General features: G+C 38.9%; 2 protein-coding genes across 5 annotated transcripts in view; one reads left to right on the top strand and one right to left on the bottom strand.

The window, feature by feature from the left end:
• Nucleotides 1-18,803, bottom strand: part of ARHGAP6 (Rho GTPase activating protein 6) — a 532,190-nt gene that overhangs the window by 125,493 nt on the left and 387,894 nt on the right. The gene's annotated exons all lie outside the window — the stretch shown is intronic.
• Nucleotides 10,916-18,620, top strand: AMELX (amelogenin, X-linked). The gene is given in 6 exon segments (NM_001285616.1): nt 10,916-10,936; nt 12,243-12,308; nt 14,758-14,805; nt 16,147-16,191; nt 16,469-16,939; nt 18,521-18,620. Coding segments are annotated over 5 exon segments (624 nt in total). The 5' UTR covers nt 10,916-10,936; nt 12,243-12,254; the 3' UTR covers nt 18,527-18,620.

Genomic DNA, 18,803 nt, shown 5'->3' with positions numbered 1-18,803 from the left:
CCTACGTGTTTCCTCTTTCTTCATTCCTTAGACTGTTAGATTAGTAGGATATGATTAAATTGCAATTGCCCGCTTGTTTTCATTATCCACGGTTTAAATCAAATCTCATGCTTCTTTTTGCTGCTCAAGGGGTACTTATAATCTGCAGTAGAATTTTAAAGCTGAGTTAAGCATAACTCTCTGAGAACGATTGATACAGTGTTACAGTTGTAGCATAGAACACGCCAAATCCAAATTGACATACATTTTAAATTATTGGCACCATGATTCTAAATCTGCATATTGAAGGTGAAGATCACTGGGACATACTATTTTCTTTTTTAAATAACAATTTTAATCTTTTTTAATACTCTGAAAAGTGGGTGGGTTTTCCCATCAGATATTTTTTCAACGGCAATTTTTATCTAAATAACTCATTTCCCCAATTTATCTCTTCACTTTTCTAAAAGAAATCACAGAATTTTAAAACTCGGGGTTCATCATTCAGATTGTCAAGGACCCTGAAACAGTGGTTTTTCCACCACAGAGGCTGAGTGCAGGCATCCACCCCACTTCCTACACCTCTACACTCAGCTCAATTCTTAGGTAAGTATAGATTTGTGGTTCTCAACTGGGAGCACTGTTGTTCCCCTTCCTCCCCAGGGAACATATGGCCATGTCCGGAGACATTTTTGGTTGTTATTACTGGGAGAGGAGGTAGTTCTGGCATCTGGAGGATAGAAGCCGGGATCCTGCCAACGTGTTACATGCACAGGACGGACCAACAGCAAAAAATGATCTAGCCCAAATGCCAAGGATGCTGACACTGAGAAACCCTGCTAGAGAGGTTCTCCAAGATCCATTTTCCAACCACATATTGTATGATACCAGTTATATGAAATGTCCAGGATAGACAAACCCATCAAAACAGAAAGCAGATTGGTAGGTGTTTAGGGCTTGGGCAAAGGGAAATAGGGAGCAATTGCTAATGAGTATGGGATTTCTTTTCAGGTGATGAAAATGTTTTGAAACTAGATTGTGGGGATGGTTACAAACTTTGTAAAGATACAAAAATATACTAAAGCCCACTCAGCTGTACACTCTAAACAGGTAAACTTTATGATATGTAAATGCTAGGGCAATAAAGTTATTAAAATTCTTTTTATAGACCTTTCATTAAGTAGCTTTTATTTCTGACTAAGCAAGGGCATTTGTGAATAGCTCTAGGTTTGGCTGGAGAATATTCTGTGGCAGCTTTTATTAAATGCAATTCTGTATTTTATAGGAAAGATTACAGACTTTCATTTTTTAAATTAAGATGTTCCCAGAATGTTATTGTTTTTTTCCATAATATTATTTGGTCTGGGGCCCTTGCAGATATTGCATTTATCTGTGAGCTAATAGGTCAGGAGTGCCTGGGACAGGGCGGGTTCCCAGGGGTCTGGTCTATTCTAGCTCTCATTGTGATGTAAAGATGGCCAAGTCAGCCAACCACTTCCCACTTCAACTTCCTCATTCCTGACAAACTTTCATGTTACAAACCCAAGAAAGCAAGCATGGTGAGAGCAAACGCGTAATGCTTCGCTGTTGCCAGCTGTACACAACTCACATTCCTTGCCCTGGCATCCAGGTCTCTCTCTCCTCACTGGCCACTTGCATAACTATTTTTCAATCTAAAATCCCTGCTCCTGCCCAGTTGGTCTTCTTCTGCATACCCAAGCGCCCTCTGCATTTTTCCATTTCTGCTGTTTCCAATGACAAAGCCCTGTGATGGAATAGCCTTTACCTCTATTCAAATCCTCTGCATTCCCAAACTCCAGACACCTTTCTTCCTTTTTCCAAAGCCTCTGATTCACGGTAAATGATAGCATATTTTGGGTAAGGAATTGTACATTTAATTGCTAAGCATGGAAGCCCGACAAGATGTCACCTCTTGGACCTCGTCTTATACTCCAGCCTCAACCTCACACTATGCCAGCAGCACTGGCCTCCTGCCAGTTCCCCAACATGCTAAGCCTGCCTCCATGTTGGTGCCTTTGTGTTGGCTCTCCCTAAGAGATGCTTAGGTTTTGTTTAAAACTGGCCACCCTACTGTAACTTGCAACTCAGCATTTTAATGCCCCTTAGCCAGCTCGGTATTTCCTTTTCCTTAGCCCTTCTCATCTTTTAACATATCTTTTATTTATCATATCTGTTGCTCATATTGCTGTCTGCGAGATTGTGAACAGGGATCTCTGCATTTTGCTCACTGATACACTCCATGCATGTAGAACATGCCTGGCATGTGGAAGGTAATCAACTATTATTTAAACATGTTAAATGCTAGAACATCGGATGACACTTAATAAACGTTAGTTCCATCATCATTGCTGTCATCACCATCAGCTGCATCATTGAGGGCAACTCTTACATGCTTTTATTCCATACCACTGCACTGTGTTTAACCTTTCCTGGTTCTGTATTTTATATACTGTATAAAGATGAGGTAAGCTTCTTAAGGGTAGAGACCAATGGCATGTGTATATTTTTGATATGTCTTCTTTTCAGATTGAGATATAATTCACTTGCCATGAAATTCACCAGTTGAAAGTTTACAACTGAGTGGCTTTCAGTATAGTCAAATGGTTGTACAACTGTCACCACTCATCTAATTCCAGAACATTTCCATCACCCTCTTCATAAAAACCCCAAACCCATTAGCAGTCCCTCCCCATGCTTCTCTCTCCCACATCCTGGCAACCAGGAATTTAATTTCTGTCCCTATGGATTTGGTTTTTCTGGGCATTTTGAAAAGGGAATCATACAATATACAGCCTTTTGTGTCTGGCTTCTTCCAGTTAGCGTCATGTTTTCAAGGCTCATCCATGTTGCAGCACTTGCCAGTACTTCATTCTTTTTTATGGCGGAATAATATTGTGTTATACGGATATCATGCCATATGTTTACATGTGTGCTAGGCTTTGAATATTACAGATACTCAATAAACATTTTATCCCAATGATTTAAAAATTCTGGAAGCATATGGAATGCTACTGAGAAGAAACTTAGCACAGGACTGTGATTCTCCTAAGAGCACACAATAATCAAGATGATGCATGAGGTAACATTAAAAAAAAATAGATTTTATGATTTTTCAAGCTGTGTTAGCATTATGCTGGGGCAAATGTCATCTACAATTAGAAGAAACTTGTACTCACTCCATTGAATTCTGTGATGGGTGACTGCATCTTTTTAATTTCAAGTTAAACTTCCTATGATAAAATGGATGTGAGTAGAATTATTGGCTTCCTGGTGGTGCTAGTGGTAAAGAATCTGCCTGCCAATGTAGGAGACATGGGAGACTCAGGTTTGATCCCTGGGTCGGGAAAAACTTTTCGCATTCCTGCTACTTTATTTCCTCAGAGTTAGAGCAACTTCAAATGTAGTTAATATTCCAGACATACCATTCATGATGTGGCCTTTTAAATAGAAGTTTGGAAATAACTCTCAACTACTATCACTGAATTTTATATAATTGAGGGATGTGATAAAGAAAATACTAGCTGAAAAGCTGCTCACAGTGCTGTCCATGTTCAAAGAGCCATGAGCTAAAACAACAACCAGAATGGATACCAGAAATGACAACACAACCAGAACTGGCGACTTTGCCTGCACTTAGGTTTCACCATTTATTTCTTGTTCCCTGTAGAATTAGCTGATCATATGAAAATAGTATTCTGACATTTTACACTTATGTCCTGTGGGTAATTCCTTAAGAAATGAACACGAAAGGTATCCTACTGAATTGTAACAAAGTAAGAATTTTCTATCCGAGAACAATAGAAGAAATTCTGCATATCAAATGTGTGAGAATGATCATTTCCAACCTCTTGGGTGGTGAACTGTTTCTTTTGCTGTGTCTCCTGGAGCAAGTAGTGAAATTGTCAAAATATTGGAAATCATGTTTAGGAAGAGTCAATTGTATGCTCAAGACATTACCAGCTTCCTGTTACTGATGTTTCCCCATTTTCCAGGTAGTGAGGTAAGTATACAAGAGTTAAGAACACTGGCTCAGGTCAAGCATCATGGCTCAATGGCCCAACCATAACTCTAACCTATGCTGTCCTTTACCAAAGACAAGTTCTCTCCACCATAGCATATTGCTTTTGTTTGGAGACTACCAATCTGAGTATGTGTACATTGAATTCCCTTAGGAAAGTGCAACTTACTTTGGTGTATTTTGCTCAATAAGCAGAAATAAAAATGCTTGTTCTTATGTTACTGTGTTACCTCTGTTAACACAGACATAACATTTTCACTCCTGACAGTTACCAGTTAATTATAACCCAAACAACATACTATCCATCTGCATATAATTTCCCTTACTGAAAACTGCTCCACCAGATACTTAGGAAATGCTTACAGACCTGACAAATTACAAGCTGTATGAGTTCTGTGTGTGCTTATATTATTCAGATAGCTTTCACTAGTGATCTAAAAGGGACCCTATAGCTTTTTAAGAATCATTTCTTTGGTCTTTGATTTGCATGTTCAGCTTTTATTCCCCCTGAGAATGAATATTAAATAAACCTAGGGCCTGTGAAAGACCCAGGCCTATCACTCAGCACTCTCTCTGAACAGGGATGAGCAATATCACACCCTAAACTTCTTGTATCTCTCCTGCATTTGTTCTGTTCGCCAATTATTTAAAAGGAATAAAATCTTGGTTTCCCAAAAGCTTTCAGGAATAAGTCTCTTAGAAAACTACTGCTAACATTTTGGTGACTATCTCCCCAACTGGAGAAAGGGAGAGAGGGATAAGGAGGGGAAGAGGAAAGAGGAGGAGAAAGAGGGTCATTTCAGAGCCAAAGGACTTTACAAATCTTTTTCTCTACTTAACTATGTCATGAAGAGTTGGACACAACTGAACAACTGAACTGAACTGATGTATCACAAGCATCTTTCTATGTCACCAAATACAGATGGATACCCTTTATATGTGCCACAGTGGATTTGAACCAGTCCCCCATTGGGAGGCATTTTGTTCTAGATATTGTTTCCTAAACACTTCTGTCTGCTTTATATTGTCCTTGGAAATAGCAGGCACTACCTATAACTGAATCTTTCCCTGGTGATTCAGCGTGTGGGTATCCATTCATGTCCAATCACTACAGGGCCTCAGGCTGAAAGACTGAAGCGATCCCAGGGAAAATTAATATGCCCCTCCCCAGTCCAGCCAGAGGGCCCCTGGAAGCCTCTAAGCGGCCGCCTTTCCCACAGCCCCGCGTCTTTTGTTGTCGCTGCGCTCCTTCTCTACCTTCCTCACCCCTTTCTCCTCCATAAACACAGACACAGGCCGAGAGCGTGTTCACTTCCTGAAGGGGAAAAGGACCATCTGTTCCAATACCCTCTCCTAGCATTCTCCACCCCAATGCAGAGTGGATAATGCTTCTAGAAACTGTGAGCAGTTTGAGAATTGGGTCACTGACCTATTCATCTTTGTACTCCAGCGCCAATGACCATGCTAGGCATATACGAAGTGCTTGGCAGTGGCTACTGAAGTTAGATCACAGTGTTGGCCTTTGAGGGATAAGAGTTTAGGGTCCTAGGACTATGTCCCTTTACTACAGAGCTGTTGTATTTCCTGCTGCTTCAGTAAAATTTCTTTTTTTCATTTTAGGACTCTTGGGGCTTGCTGAGCCAGTCACCACCTTTGATCACCACCTTGAATACCATCACCATGCACTTCTGTCTTCTTATATATGCCATTCTTCTTTCTATTTCGTTACCCCGTTACTGCTTTTCTGATGCTTTTTTTGTTTTAAATCCAAAGTCTACTCACTTACTAAATGTTGTTAGCCAGTAGAAGATTCGTGTTTTTCCCCATAGCTTCAAATGACCAGCCATAAAACAGTTGAGTCCAGGATATTCTGGAATATGTACTGATGGCTTGCAGTCCCTAAAATACGTGAATATGGGTGAGAGAGGTTAGGTTTTTTTGCTATTATTCTTTTCAAATTACACCTTCAGCTGAAGCCTAGAAAGCTAATAATAATAATAACAAAACTTTATTATATCAAGCAAATTAACTCAGTTTCAAATACGGAAAAAAATCAATTTTATCTATCATAGTATATTTGCTTATAATATATTACACTTTAAACTAACAGGTCAGAGCCAAATATAATGAGGATGTTGTGATAACTGATTCTAAATCCTTTACAGCATCTCCCTTTTTAGGTCCTTATCAGAGGCTGTTTGCATGAAAGTCCGTAGGAGCACTGACAGCAATACCGAGGTATCCATCTTAGTTGTTTAAAAGCTCATCTAAATTACTGGAAGATTTCTTTGTTTAGGAGACTCCACATAGATTAAGGACATTTGAAAGATTTTCGTTATATCCTGGATAATTTCTCTACATTTTCATCAATTAATTGACACATTTATCCAGCACCTACTTTGTAAAAGAGATTTTTCTAGCTACCAAAGAGCTCCCAAGGAAGTATGACACAATACCTGACTTTTAAAGGTTGCAAAGGGAAGTCAGTGTGTTTATTGGAATCAATGAGTGATGGTGTCCCTGGGTTCTGAAGAGGGTACAATTCTACTCCAGCAAGGCACCCAAACAAAACAACCAGCCTGGAGAGTGATATTTTCTTTTAAGTAAATGTCTACAGAAGAAACACCTAAAATCTGACTTTAGTTCCAGCCAGAAAAGAAAACCCACTCCTGAAATTATTCTAGAATACTAGAGAGTTGTAGATCTGCTTTAAAAGAAGATTCAAGAAATAGGCTCCTACAGATGATAGGAAAGTCTTCTGGAACTCATAACACCTCACTTATCCAAATGTCACTTGCATATCTTGACCACTGCTGAAAACCAGGAAGTTGAGCAAAGGGGGAAAATGCAAAAACAAAACAAAATATCCTCCCAGCATTAAAACACCAAGGCCACAACACTGAAAGTTTTGAGCTTTTCTCATAAGTAAGCCTCCCAGGCCACCTCAGCTTAGAGCATCTCTTTACTTACAGTCCACACATATTCCTAACATGCTTGGCCATGTGATTTTCCAGCATACTGTAAATCAGAAGATTACAAGGGGAGAAGTTGCTAGCATAAGGAATGTGAGAACAGCAAAGTGTGATGGGTTGTAAGTCAAGAAAAAGAGTAACTATGAAAAAATGGCCAAAAGAACTTATTAAAAAACTATAAAGCACCACATGAAAACTTTCTGTATGCATGAAATTTGTTGTTGTTGAGTATCTAACTTTTTGTCTGAGGCCAGGCATTGCAGGAAGTGAAGCCATTTAAGATATGCCTCCGCTCAGAGCTCAAGGGGTGCTTAAGCCTCTTGATTTCCATGGCTTCTCTTTACTAAGAGTAGTTGGTTGGGACAAAGTAAGGAGTGTGACGGCAGTGGGTTAGATTCTAGTTGCCTGGGATTAACCCATGCTTGGCTCATCTCTTTTCATACTCCGGGAGTTGGTGATGGACAGGGAAGCCTGGCGTGCTGCAGTGCACGGGGTCACAAAGAGTCAGACACGACTGAGCAGCTGAACTGAACTGAACTGCCTCATCTCTGACCACTGGCAGGCAGGGACCATTTGGTTCTTGATTTGTGCCAAAATCCCAGTCTGAGGTCCTTCTACATGAATTGCATGTCCTGCAGCCCCTGCTTGATTCCACAAAAATCAGGAGGGAGTTAGAGCAGCTGTTTCTGGGCCAGAAGGTATCTGAATGTAATGTTTTTGTAACCCTTTCTCTGATCTTCCTTGTTCCCATTAAGCAAGAAAGGGAATCTATAAGGGCATTTATTCACTAGTCATTTTGGAGAAAAGATCTTGGAAACAGGAATAAAATCATTCATGTATCAATATTTGTCCCCTAAGTAACACAAATGGTCCTAGGTTCATAAGTATTCCACATATATATTTGAAATGAATGCATAAGGGAATAAAGATACATTGTGGGGTCATTCTATCACAGATATTCCATAGATATTTCCATAGAGGAAAATATTTTATTTTGTGATGCATTTTTGAAATAGTGATTTAAAAAAAAAAAAGAAAATATTTGATGTCAGAGAATAATAAAAAAAAAATAACACAAATACTTTGGAAATGTTATAGCCTCTACCTAACAAAATAAGCCTAGTAAGTTCAGTCTAGTAAGTTCTGTTTTATAAAGTTAACTTATTCATAAATGAAACAACTGCTTATAAGAAAAAATTTTCAATTGAAAAACATTGAGTAACTGTTAAATTGCCTGTGGGACCTAAATTAGTGGAAGAGATTTCAAGCATAGAGATCCATATTTTAGTACCTTGGGATATTTTAGTACCTTGGGATATTTTAGTGACTTGGGATATTCAGTAGGGAGAAATTAATAGAAAGAACCATATTGTTTCTATTGTATTTGCCATTATACTGAACAAGTGCCCATGGTGGATTGGCAATGACTCACTATTTGATGGACCAGAGAAATTAATGCCATAATAAAGAATCATTTTGCTGATCCTTGTGGCCAAATGTATGACTCTCATTGTTGAAAGGTGAGGCAAAATAATGAGACACATTTTATAAACCTACAAAACCACTATTAGTTCGCAAATGACTTGTCCTTAATCTTTTCAGGCACTTCAACATATGTAGTTAAATAAAATGAGGAGAAAGATTGCAAAAGCATATAATATGATCTACATTTTCCTTCCTCTCCCTCGTACTGTCCCACCTACGCTCCCTTATCTCCTTGCCACACACCTCCCACCTCCTCTCCCTCCAAGTAAGCTGATATCAATTCTCCATCCATTTTGCAACTTCCTTCAAAAGGAATCCTTCTTACCTTTGAAATATAATAAATACACTCATGAATAAATGCAAACTATGGACACAATTGACTTTTAGAAGCATATTCTACGTTCCCTTTCAATCACATACTTGCCTCTTATAACTTTCCACTTTCTCTTTTGTAATTTCTCTCTATCTCTATGGTTGAAAGGTCTACCTTACCTTTCTTCACAATGGTTACTCATTTTCTACTAATTCATCCCCAAGGATTATCTTAGAATCTTATTTGTTAGCATTTTTAAACAGTAACTGTGTGCCAAGTGCTGGGGTGGAAGAAGGTGATAACTTTCCATTCCCCCCAGAGATGTCTCTCATTTAGTTTTCACACAAATCCTCTTGGTAGGCTCTAGAATTGTCGTCATTTTACTGATGAGAAAACTGAGGCTCAGATAGGCTACATATCTTCTCAAGTCCCTCAACCCTTGGTGAAGCTGGGTTCAGGACCCACAGGTAAGTCTAACCTCCGGTTCTTAATACTATATTGCTTTTCATGGATATTATCTCCTTGAATTTAATTCAGCCAATGTGGCGTATCAACATAAAGATATATGTACATAAAGAAACTTTAGAAATATCACTTAAGTAGTCAAAAAGATCCAGCTATACTGCTAGCAGTATCTGGGCATATAATGAGAATTTCCTTTATTGATTGAATAATGATAGACTCCTCATCAGCTACCTCTTATCAATAGTCACAAATTTTGTTTTTTTAAATATATTCATCTTTTTAAATATTCTTTTCCATTATGGTTTATCACAGAATATTGAATATAGTTACCTGTGCTATATAGCTGTTGCTGTTTAGTTGCTAAGCCATGTCCGACTCTTTGCGACAGCTCACTCAGCTCCTCTATCCATGGGGTTCTCCCAGCAAGAATACTAGAGTGGGTTGCTATTTCCTTCTCCGATAAATTTTGCTTTTTTACTGATCACATTTTAGAACAAAATTAAAGTCCATATTCTTTACTAAGGTAGAAGAATAAAAAAAATTAATGGCTAGACTGGAGGTCCTCTCAGAACAGGGCTTTGGTTGTTGTTCAGGCAAAGGGGAGGGTGCTGTGAACATGGGGATAAGATAACTAAAAGGACAGTTAGGAGTCTCTGAAAGAAAAAAAAAAAGAGTAAAACGGATTTGCTTATGAGAGAATGTGGGATTGGGCCAGAAGGATGTAGGTTAAGAAGGGCCATCATACTGAGAGGCTGAGCTGCTGTGTGGGGTGGGGGAGCCAGGGTAATGCTTCCTGTGATATACATTTGTTTGCAGGAATTAAAATGTGTTTTCAAGTGTGTGGTGTGGTATGTGGTATGTCCCTGGCCTTGTCCTTCAAATCACGAGTAAAAGTTTGGTTACTGGGAGAACCTTGAGTTCATGGTGGCTTGGATGGCAGATGGGTTACAGAATGAGGCCAAGGAGAAGGGTCTTTACCCTCTCTTTCAGTGGACACCAGAATGGTGATAAAGGTGATAAAGGTGATTCCTTTATCACCATAAAGGTTGATAAAGTTTGGAGAAGGTGATAAAGGAATTTTCACAGGGAACAGAGAAAATATCTTCAATGGAAGTAGCAAAAAGAGCAGTGGTGATCTTGAAATTATAATTCCTTAGAGAATTGTTGGCAAGAGCTTTGGGATTTTACCAGAATGAAGATTTCAATCAGTTTATCCTGATCTGAGGGCTGGGGAACCCTAAAGGACACATTGATTAGACTATAGAAACTCAACCATCTAACATTTTTTTGGTAAAGAACAATGTTATGTTCGTTAGAACCGGGGAACAGACAATGACATGGCTGTTTCTTAATAGTAAATCTGAATATATCAGCATGTGCAGTCAACTCATTTGCTGACCTAAAAACAGACTGATGAAATTTTTTGCCTGTTAAACCTATTATTGCCTATAATGAAAGACTATATGCACTAATCACAACATACAGTCTTATATTTGATCACAGCTTCTAAAAGTCATGATGCAGGGATTTTTAGTTACACTCAACACATTTTTCCTTCAGAAACCTGATTGGTTGCTCTAGATGCTGTGAATGGTATAAAATGAGCTCTTGGTTGGAAGAAATCTAAAGAATCAAGCATCCCTGAGTTTCAGACAGAAACTTACTGAGTACGTGTGTTCAAAGGTATGTGGATTTTATTCATAATTTGGTATCCTTTCTATTGTACTTACTTCTTTTTCTGCATTTCATGTTCAAAAGATGTAAATGTGTTCTATATGTCTAATAACTTGTGTTGTCAATATTCAGTTGCTTCTTCAGCTGGACCATGATTAAATTAAACTGATTACTTAAATGAATTGTTACTTTCCCATGCAGCAAAATGTTTGTCTATATTTCTTTAAATTTTAGGTCCAGAATCTCAAAGCACTTTTCAGGGCCAAATTTCACAGCAAAATATTTAATTACTTATCAATTAAGGCAAAAGTAAATTTTCACAGGCTGTGATACAATACTTTGAAAAACATTTCATTTAATTCCATCAAACAGAACCATCAGCAAAATGGTTTTCCTCATTAATGCAAACTTCAAAAAAAAAAACAGATTTAGGAGGTAAAAATGTCAGTGTACTTCTCATAGCCTGCATTATTACACTCAATACTCATTTCCGATGCAAATTTAAGGCTTTTCTTCTGACAGTTCTCAAAGTTAGCCAGTAATTTGCACCACAAGGCAATGTATTTTATGATGGCTTGTTTTGCTTCATGTTCCAAGGGTCTTATTTGTGGAATAATTACAGTGCAGTGTCAAACAAAAGGAAAATGTCATCATCTAAATATGGAATCTTTTCAATAAAAGCCATTCGACATTCAGAGAATAACAGGATATTAGCACCATCCTCTCCCCTCTCTTCAACCACATCTTTTGCTCCACATCTGGAGCTTAAGGATGTTACCTGAGGGTCTTAAGTACTGTCAGTCAGAACACCTGAAATTAAATTCCATTCCTTCCTTATTCTATTTTCTCGGATGACTGATCTGTAACAGTAGCAGTGCTCAGGTGGATGGTACCAAAACCAACGTTTCCGAGCCTCCTGGTTCTAACAGTATCAAATAGTATGCACCTTGATGATCTCAGTTTTAGAGTTAATTTTATTTTTAATCATTTTAATTATAACATACATTTAGCTTCTATGACTCTACAGGCTATATAGGTATAGGAAAATGGCCTGCAAATTCATGCCATTTATGTCCCTAAAGCTGGTTCAGCTCTCAACCTAAATGAAAAACATCTTTATTACCACTGTAATTCCAGAAATAATAAAAAGGGTTGAGAACTGGAATCATATAGGAATGAAGTAATCTCACAAGAAATGGTCCATCCTTTTTATTAGCAACAGACTAATGCAGATTTTTATGTGGGTTTGATGAAACATTAATTATGTCCTTCTTTGAGAAGAGATAAGAAAAATGGGTGTTGACTTGTATTTCAGGGCTATCAAGAAATGGGGACCTGGATTTTGTTTGCCTGCCTCCTGGGAGCAGCCTTCTCTATGCCTGTGAGTAAAACCCCTCCTTCAAAAGTAAATGTCCAGCTTCACAAACTTGGAAACAAAAGTCTGCCCCACAGTGGGTAAGCATTAGGGTTTAAAACAGTACATGATCAGATTTCCTCAAATGTCTCTGTGCTTAAGAAACATTTTGAAGAGCTTGTTATAAAAAAATGGATTCCCAGATGCTTCTGTCAAAGATTCTCATTGAGTACAGCTGGGGTGGGGCTCAGGACTCTGTATGTTAACAAGCACCCCAGGAGATTCTATTGGAACAATTAGCCTGTAAATATCATCACCCATCTCTAGATGGAGGAAACTTTTGGAAGGGACCCATGAAAGGCCTCCAGAGAAAGTATTCAACCAGCCTTAGGCAAATATTACAAAAATGTCAGTTTTCTCTACAATTCAGCTTTTCACAAGTGTCCAAATATTTTCCTGCTCCCCCATGTCCACTGCTGTTGACCTTCAGAGGGTAAGATTTTGTGTTAGGAATTCCTTTCTTGAACCATCTCCCTGTTCTAAGAGCCCTCATCCTTTTGGGTGTACCTGTTAAGTGAAGGACATCCGTGTGGTTGTCTGGAATCCAATCTATGCTCAATACATATGGATACATGTTATATTCAGATGTACCAAGGGCTGGGAGGTCTGACCAATTCTCTCTAAATACAGGTACACAAGAGATTAGATCACATGCAGGCAAAGCAGTATCCATCTGTTTTTCAGTGGCCTAAAGAGCAGTTGATACAACCAGAAGCCAGCAAAGCTTGAATATCTGCCTCCTCTCTTCCTCTCTCACCCATAAGACCAAGATTCTGTGCTCTGCCTTCCTGAAATCCTGCATTGTGGCAATTCCTAGGTCCCTGAGGGGACCAGCATTGCAAATTCAGTCCCTTTTCCCGTCTTCAATTTAACACCCCTATTCTCTGAGGGCTTCTATCAAGAATATAGAGGAAAGGCAGTTAACTAAAAGGAAAACAATTCACACTCAGATGAGAGGAATAAACCCTCTTATGAAATCTGAGCATTTTAAAAGAACAGAGCCTTAATCAGCTCACAGTCTGAGGGGGATGGTCTGAAAGGTCCTCCTCTCCCCCTTCCCCCCACCCCTCAGGGCCAACCAGAATTCCACAATGCAGGCATCAATCACTTGGCCTCCACTTTTGACAAGACAGACAGTCTTGGTTTCAATAATTATTCAGGTTGTTTTTTATTTTGAGCTTCAAAATTTTTCTACCATAGAAACATTGACAGAATCATACAAAGATGACAGAATAATAAAAAGAATCAGCCAAAACTTCATAAATCAACTCTCATTTCCCATTGATTTATACTGTTTCCACTGTACCACACCCATCTTGTTTTCACATGCATTGATTCACACGTAGTTGTTTCTTTTGTTGCTGCTCAGGTGTTATTTACTTAGCATGACAATTATGAGTAATATCTTTTACTTAACCACATAGCCACCTCCTGATCTATAAGGGAATGTTCGTGAGACAATTCTCTTCTTGCTGGCATTTTGTAATTGTGTAAGAAAAACATACCCTTCTTCCCAACTTGGAGTGAGTTTTGAGACAAGGAATATTGCCTGCCATATCAGTAAACAAAGGATGTCACAGTCATCAGTGATTGCAGCCCCCCTCAGGGTGAGCTGGTGAGCCCTAGGGGACCTCAGGGAGGAAGGAATACCTGCCATCTAGAAGCCATCAGATTGCAGTCACTCCCAAAAGTGAGCCCTGAGGAAGCTTTCAGGAAAGGCGAACACAGGACGCTGGCCCCAGATAGCTGAGCTGCAGACCAAAGGAATGATTTCAGTGAGCCCAGACTCCTCCCCCTGCCTGTATACAGAGAAAGCACTACAGATATCTGGTTTTCTTTCATTAACAACACTCTTTTGACATTCAGTCTACCTGCCCTTTGTTACAAAATTCTTATATATCCTGGCTCCCCACCATCGCCTCCTCGGAGCAGTTCTCTCTGGGTAACTTGAGATGTTGCCTCCTGGTCTTGAAGTCCTAAAAACTCCCGCTGAAGAAACTATAACTCTCAACTTTTAGGTTGTGAATATTTTTTCAGTAGACAGCTTCATCAAGAAATAAAATGATGGGTGGGCTAGAGTAACACTGATTGACAACATGGACGGAGAGGTGTCTGAAGATCAGGGGAGGATAAATGTGTGCTGGTTTCTGTTCTTAGGACATCTAGTTGTTCTGGACCTCTTTAAAATAAGAGGGCTCCTCTCCTACACAGGGCACATGTTCAAACTAAAAGTAGACCTCAAATATATTCTGCACTATATAGATTTTTTTAAAGTAGCTGCAGTCTCTCCTAATGTGAAAATTGCATATTGACTTAATCTCTTTCCCTCTCTCTCTCTCCCCTTCTTTCTCTCCCCCTCCCTTTTCTCTTCCTCTTTATCATTCTTTTTCTTCTCCTTTCCCCCTTCCTATAAAAGCTACCACCTCATCCTGGGCACCCTGGTTATATCAACTTCAGCTATGAGGTAATTTTTCTCTTTACTAATTTTGACCATTGTTTGAGTTAACAATGCCCTGGGCTCTGTAAAGAATAGTGTGTTGATTCTTCATTCGAGATGTTTCTCAGTCCCACTTTTTCAGTTCTCACTACCAGCTTCCTGGTTTAAGCCCTGGTGGGTCATCCCAAGCCTTCATTGCCCCAGAACCCTCCTACCTGGCCTCTCTGACTCAGTTTCTCCTCCTTATATGGCTATAAAGTTTATCTCTCATGAACTGCCATTCAGGGGGACTGCACAGTAGGGCAGAAATGAACTCTGGCTGTAAAACATGGGGAATCAGGTAAGATATTATTTAAGATCCTTTCCAGCTGGAAAACTCCCAATTCTAAGATATTCACACTCTGTGTATCTCCCTCATTTGTCCTTACTGAAATATTAGTGACCAAGTGGTCTGTGAGAGCAATGGAAAGCATGAGATTTCTGGAAATTGGGTTTGAGGCTCTCCTCACCCCCATACTTACCATGAGACATTAGGTCAATCATTTTCTCTCTCTAGAACTTTGGTTTCCTCATCTGGAGAAGGGAAATAATGATAATACCCTGCCTTCAAAATATTGTTTGGGGAGCAAAATAGTTAAGCAATATCAAAGGTGCTTTGTTAAGTATGACTTGAGCAAAGTTAATAATTGTTTATTGTATTGATATCAAATACTGTACTACTATCTGAAGGAGTCGCTGGACCTGGGGTGAAACAAATACATACTGCCTAGAAAGAAGGAAAAATCTTACTTCCTTCATAGGTTCAAATGACAATTCATGTGTTTGTTTACTCATACAAACTGAGGAAAAGTGTTAATAAAAATTTGAGGCAAGATTTTCTGTTATATCTTAAAAGGATGACATATGTGACCTGAAAACCTGTGTTTCTAGTATGAGGGACAGTGTTTCTGCCTCTTTTATTTTTTTTCATTGTTACATCACATCAAAAAAGGATATAATTAAAATTATATCACATTAATTTTCTGTTTTTTTCTCTTGTAAAGAAGAGCAGGAGCTGAGGAATTAAACAGACTTACAGTTTTTATAATCTCAGTCAAGCTCATGAGCCTCTAACTCTCCATGACCTTGTCTGTAAAAGTGAAAGTGATGATACTTGCCTCAGAGTATCTAAGAAAACATGAAAAATGTGTGTGATGGCTGTAAGGTGGAACCTCACACATAGGAAGCACCTAACAAATGTCTACCTTATTCTTTCTTCCTCAGAACTCCTATTTTCAGGGTATCAGTATTGACGAGACTGCATTAGTGAGTCTATATTTCATGCAACTAAATTAAAACAAATGTATTCTAATCTCTCTTTCTCTTAAGGTGCTCACCCCTCTGAAGTGGTACCAGAGCATGATAAGACACCCGGTATGTAGATTTTTTTGGTTCTTTATTCCCTTAAAATATTAAGCATGCATTTCAATTCCCTTTTTAAGTGAGGCAACATATCTATGCCACATATAGACACTAATGGGAACTCTAGTTGGTAAGCGGTCAAATCTGTATACACAGTTAGAAATTCTTGCACAGGAAAAGAAAATTGAGTAAATATTAATATTGCCATAATGACAAAGAAAACATTGCTGCTTCTCCAGTTGGAAGTCAATGGAGCTGATGGTAAACCTGACTCTTTGTTTCTCACCAGTACCCTTCCTATGGTTACGAACCCATGGGTGGATGGCTGCACCACCAAATCATTCCCGTGGTGTCCCAGCAGACTCCCCAGAATCACGCCCTGCAGCCTCATCACCACATCCCCATGGTGCCAGCTCAGCAGCCCGTGGTCCCCCAGCAACCAATGATGCCAGTTCCTGGCCAACACTCCATGACTCCAACCCAACACCACCAGCCAAACCTCCCTCTGCCCGCCCAGCAGCCCTTCCAGCCCCAGTCCATCCAGCCGCAGCCTCACCAGCCCCTGCAGCCCCTGCAGCCCATGCAGCCCTTGCAGCCCTTGCAGCCCCTGCAGCCCCAGCCACCCGTGCACCCCATCCAGCCCTTGCCGCCACAGCCACCTCTGCCTCCGATATTCCCCATGCAGCCTCTGCCCCCCATGCTTCCTGACCTGCCTCTGGAAGCTTGGCCAGCAACAGACAAGACCAAGCGGGAGGAAGTGGTGAGTATACCTTGAAGTCACTACAACACTTATGAAAATGGTCGAGCGAAAATGGCCCCCCCAGAGATTGAAAATCTCTCACAGTCCAAGGACTACAGTTTCAGTAGCTCCAGCTCCAGCTCAGTGATTCGGTTAGTCCAAGTATGTGCTGTAAGTTTATTATAAATGAGTTCATCTATATGGCTTAGAATTAACACAATAGCTTTTATGGTGGGTTTAAACTCTATAATTACTTTGAATTCCTACCAGAATATCTATTATTGAAACCTGCTAATTTTACAGACAGTACTATAAGGGAACATTAGTTCTTTTTATCTTTCAAAGGTTTAACCAGCAAGAATAGGCTAGAATTGAACCGGAGATTTCTTTTTAAAGGGTAATTTTTGCCAATGAGGGGATGCAGATATTTGAACAGGTAGATGGGAGGTCTCTTTAAAAACCTAAAGGAAAATTACTTGTTTAAAGTGGTTTTTAATCTAACTTGGAGGAAGCTAAAGAGGACAGATTGCTAGATTCCTTTTCAGTGCTGGGATTCTGTAGATTAAGTTTTTAGCAGTAAGTCTTCACAGTAAAGGACAAAATACCCTTTCATTACAGAAAGCTCTTTCCCACTCTTCCAAGTGAGTGGGAAATAGTAAATAAGCGAGCCTTATCCATATATATAAACCCTCACTTTTGTGTATGAGATTATGTAATTCTTCTGTATGTAAGTCTTCAAATGTAATTCCAAGCTATAAATGTTATTAATGATTTTCTACTGAGAAGGTGAGGGGTAGGGTAGAAATGACCTGGATGGGGAGCCAGGATACCTGGGTTCCAGTTATAACTCTGCACCCAAAAAGGAGATGCTGTTTAACAAGTCACTTCAACTATATGGGTGTTTTCCCTTTAAAATGAGAGGAAGTAACTAAATCAGATAACTTTCAAGCCTTTGTCTAAGAACAAATACCATAGTTTTCCAATAAAAATTATATGTTATATAAGGCTTCAAAATTATGGGCATATTTGTGGAGAATAAAGGCATATTTGTGGAAAATATGGAGCATATTTGAAAAATGATTGTATCCCAAATAATCTGGTGCCTACAGTTGATTATTCTAGTCTAAGGTACAGGTTACCTCTTTGTATAGAAAATGTGTTTATCTCAAAAAAGTGCATTTATCTCTTTATTAATAATTAATGTCATGAACTTTATAAACCTTGCCAGAGCGATTCAAGGAAAGGTGATTTTGGGTAGGTAGTTTGAACTCTTTAAAATTCCCATCTAAAATTAGAATTGTCTTAAGAAAATAAAGTGATGAGTTCAGAAATGACCATACAGAAAGTACTCAACAAAAGATAGCAATTGTTATTTTATTATTCAGTAATTGTCTTAAGTATTCTGAAGGCAGGGGCCTCCATCCTGACACCTCATATCTAATGACTATGAGACAACAAAGAAAGTTTGAAAATTACAGAGTTCAACTTCAATGGCTATAATATTGTTTTGGCAAAATTGAACCCATATTTGTTACTATAAATGGTACTCACAAAGAATATTTGTAAATTGTTTTACTTGCTTCTTTTGCGATTTTTTTCCAGGATTAAAAGATCAGAAAATGAGAAGAGACCTGAAGTAAATACTTCAGTTGCTTTCAGAAAGACACAAGAACACAAAGATTTTTTCCTACCACCACCTTACTTAGTAAATTCTGTAACTAAAAATAAGCAAACAATAAAAAGTTTAAAAAATCATTCCTGATTTTGTGCTGAATTAAACTTAACATTTCATGTAACTGGAAAGAAGATATTATAAATGGATCTTCTTGAATAAGATAAGAACTGCTCATTTACACCTACAAATTGACCATTCTGCAGGCAAATG

This window comes from Capra hircus (genome assembly GCF_001704415.2).
Source record: "Capra hircus breed San Clemente chromosome X unlocalized genomic scaffold, ASM170441v1, whole genome shotgun sequence".
Lineage (NCBI taxonomy): Eukaryota > Metazoa > Chordata > Mammalia > Artiodactyla > Bovidae > Capra > Capra hircus.
The sequence above is the reverse complement of the archived record's forward strand: the minus strand, read 5'-3'. Positions and strand labels throughout refer to the sequence as shown.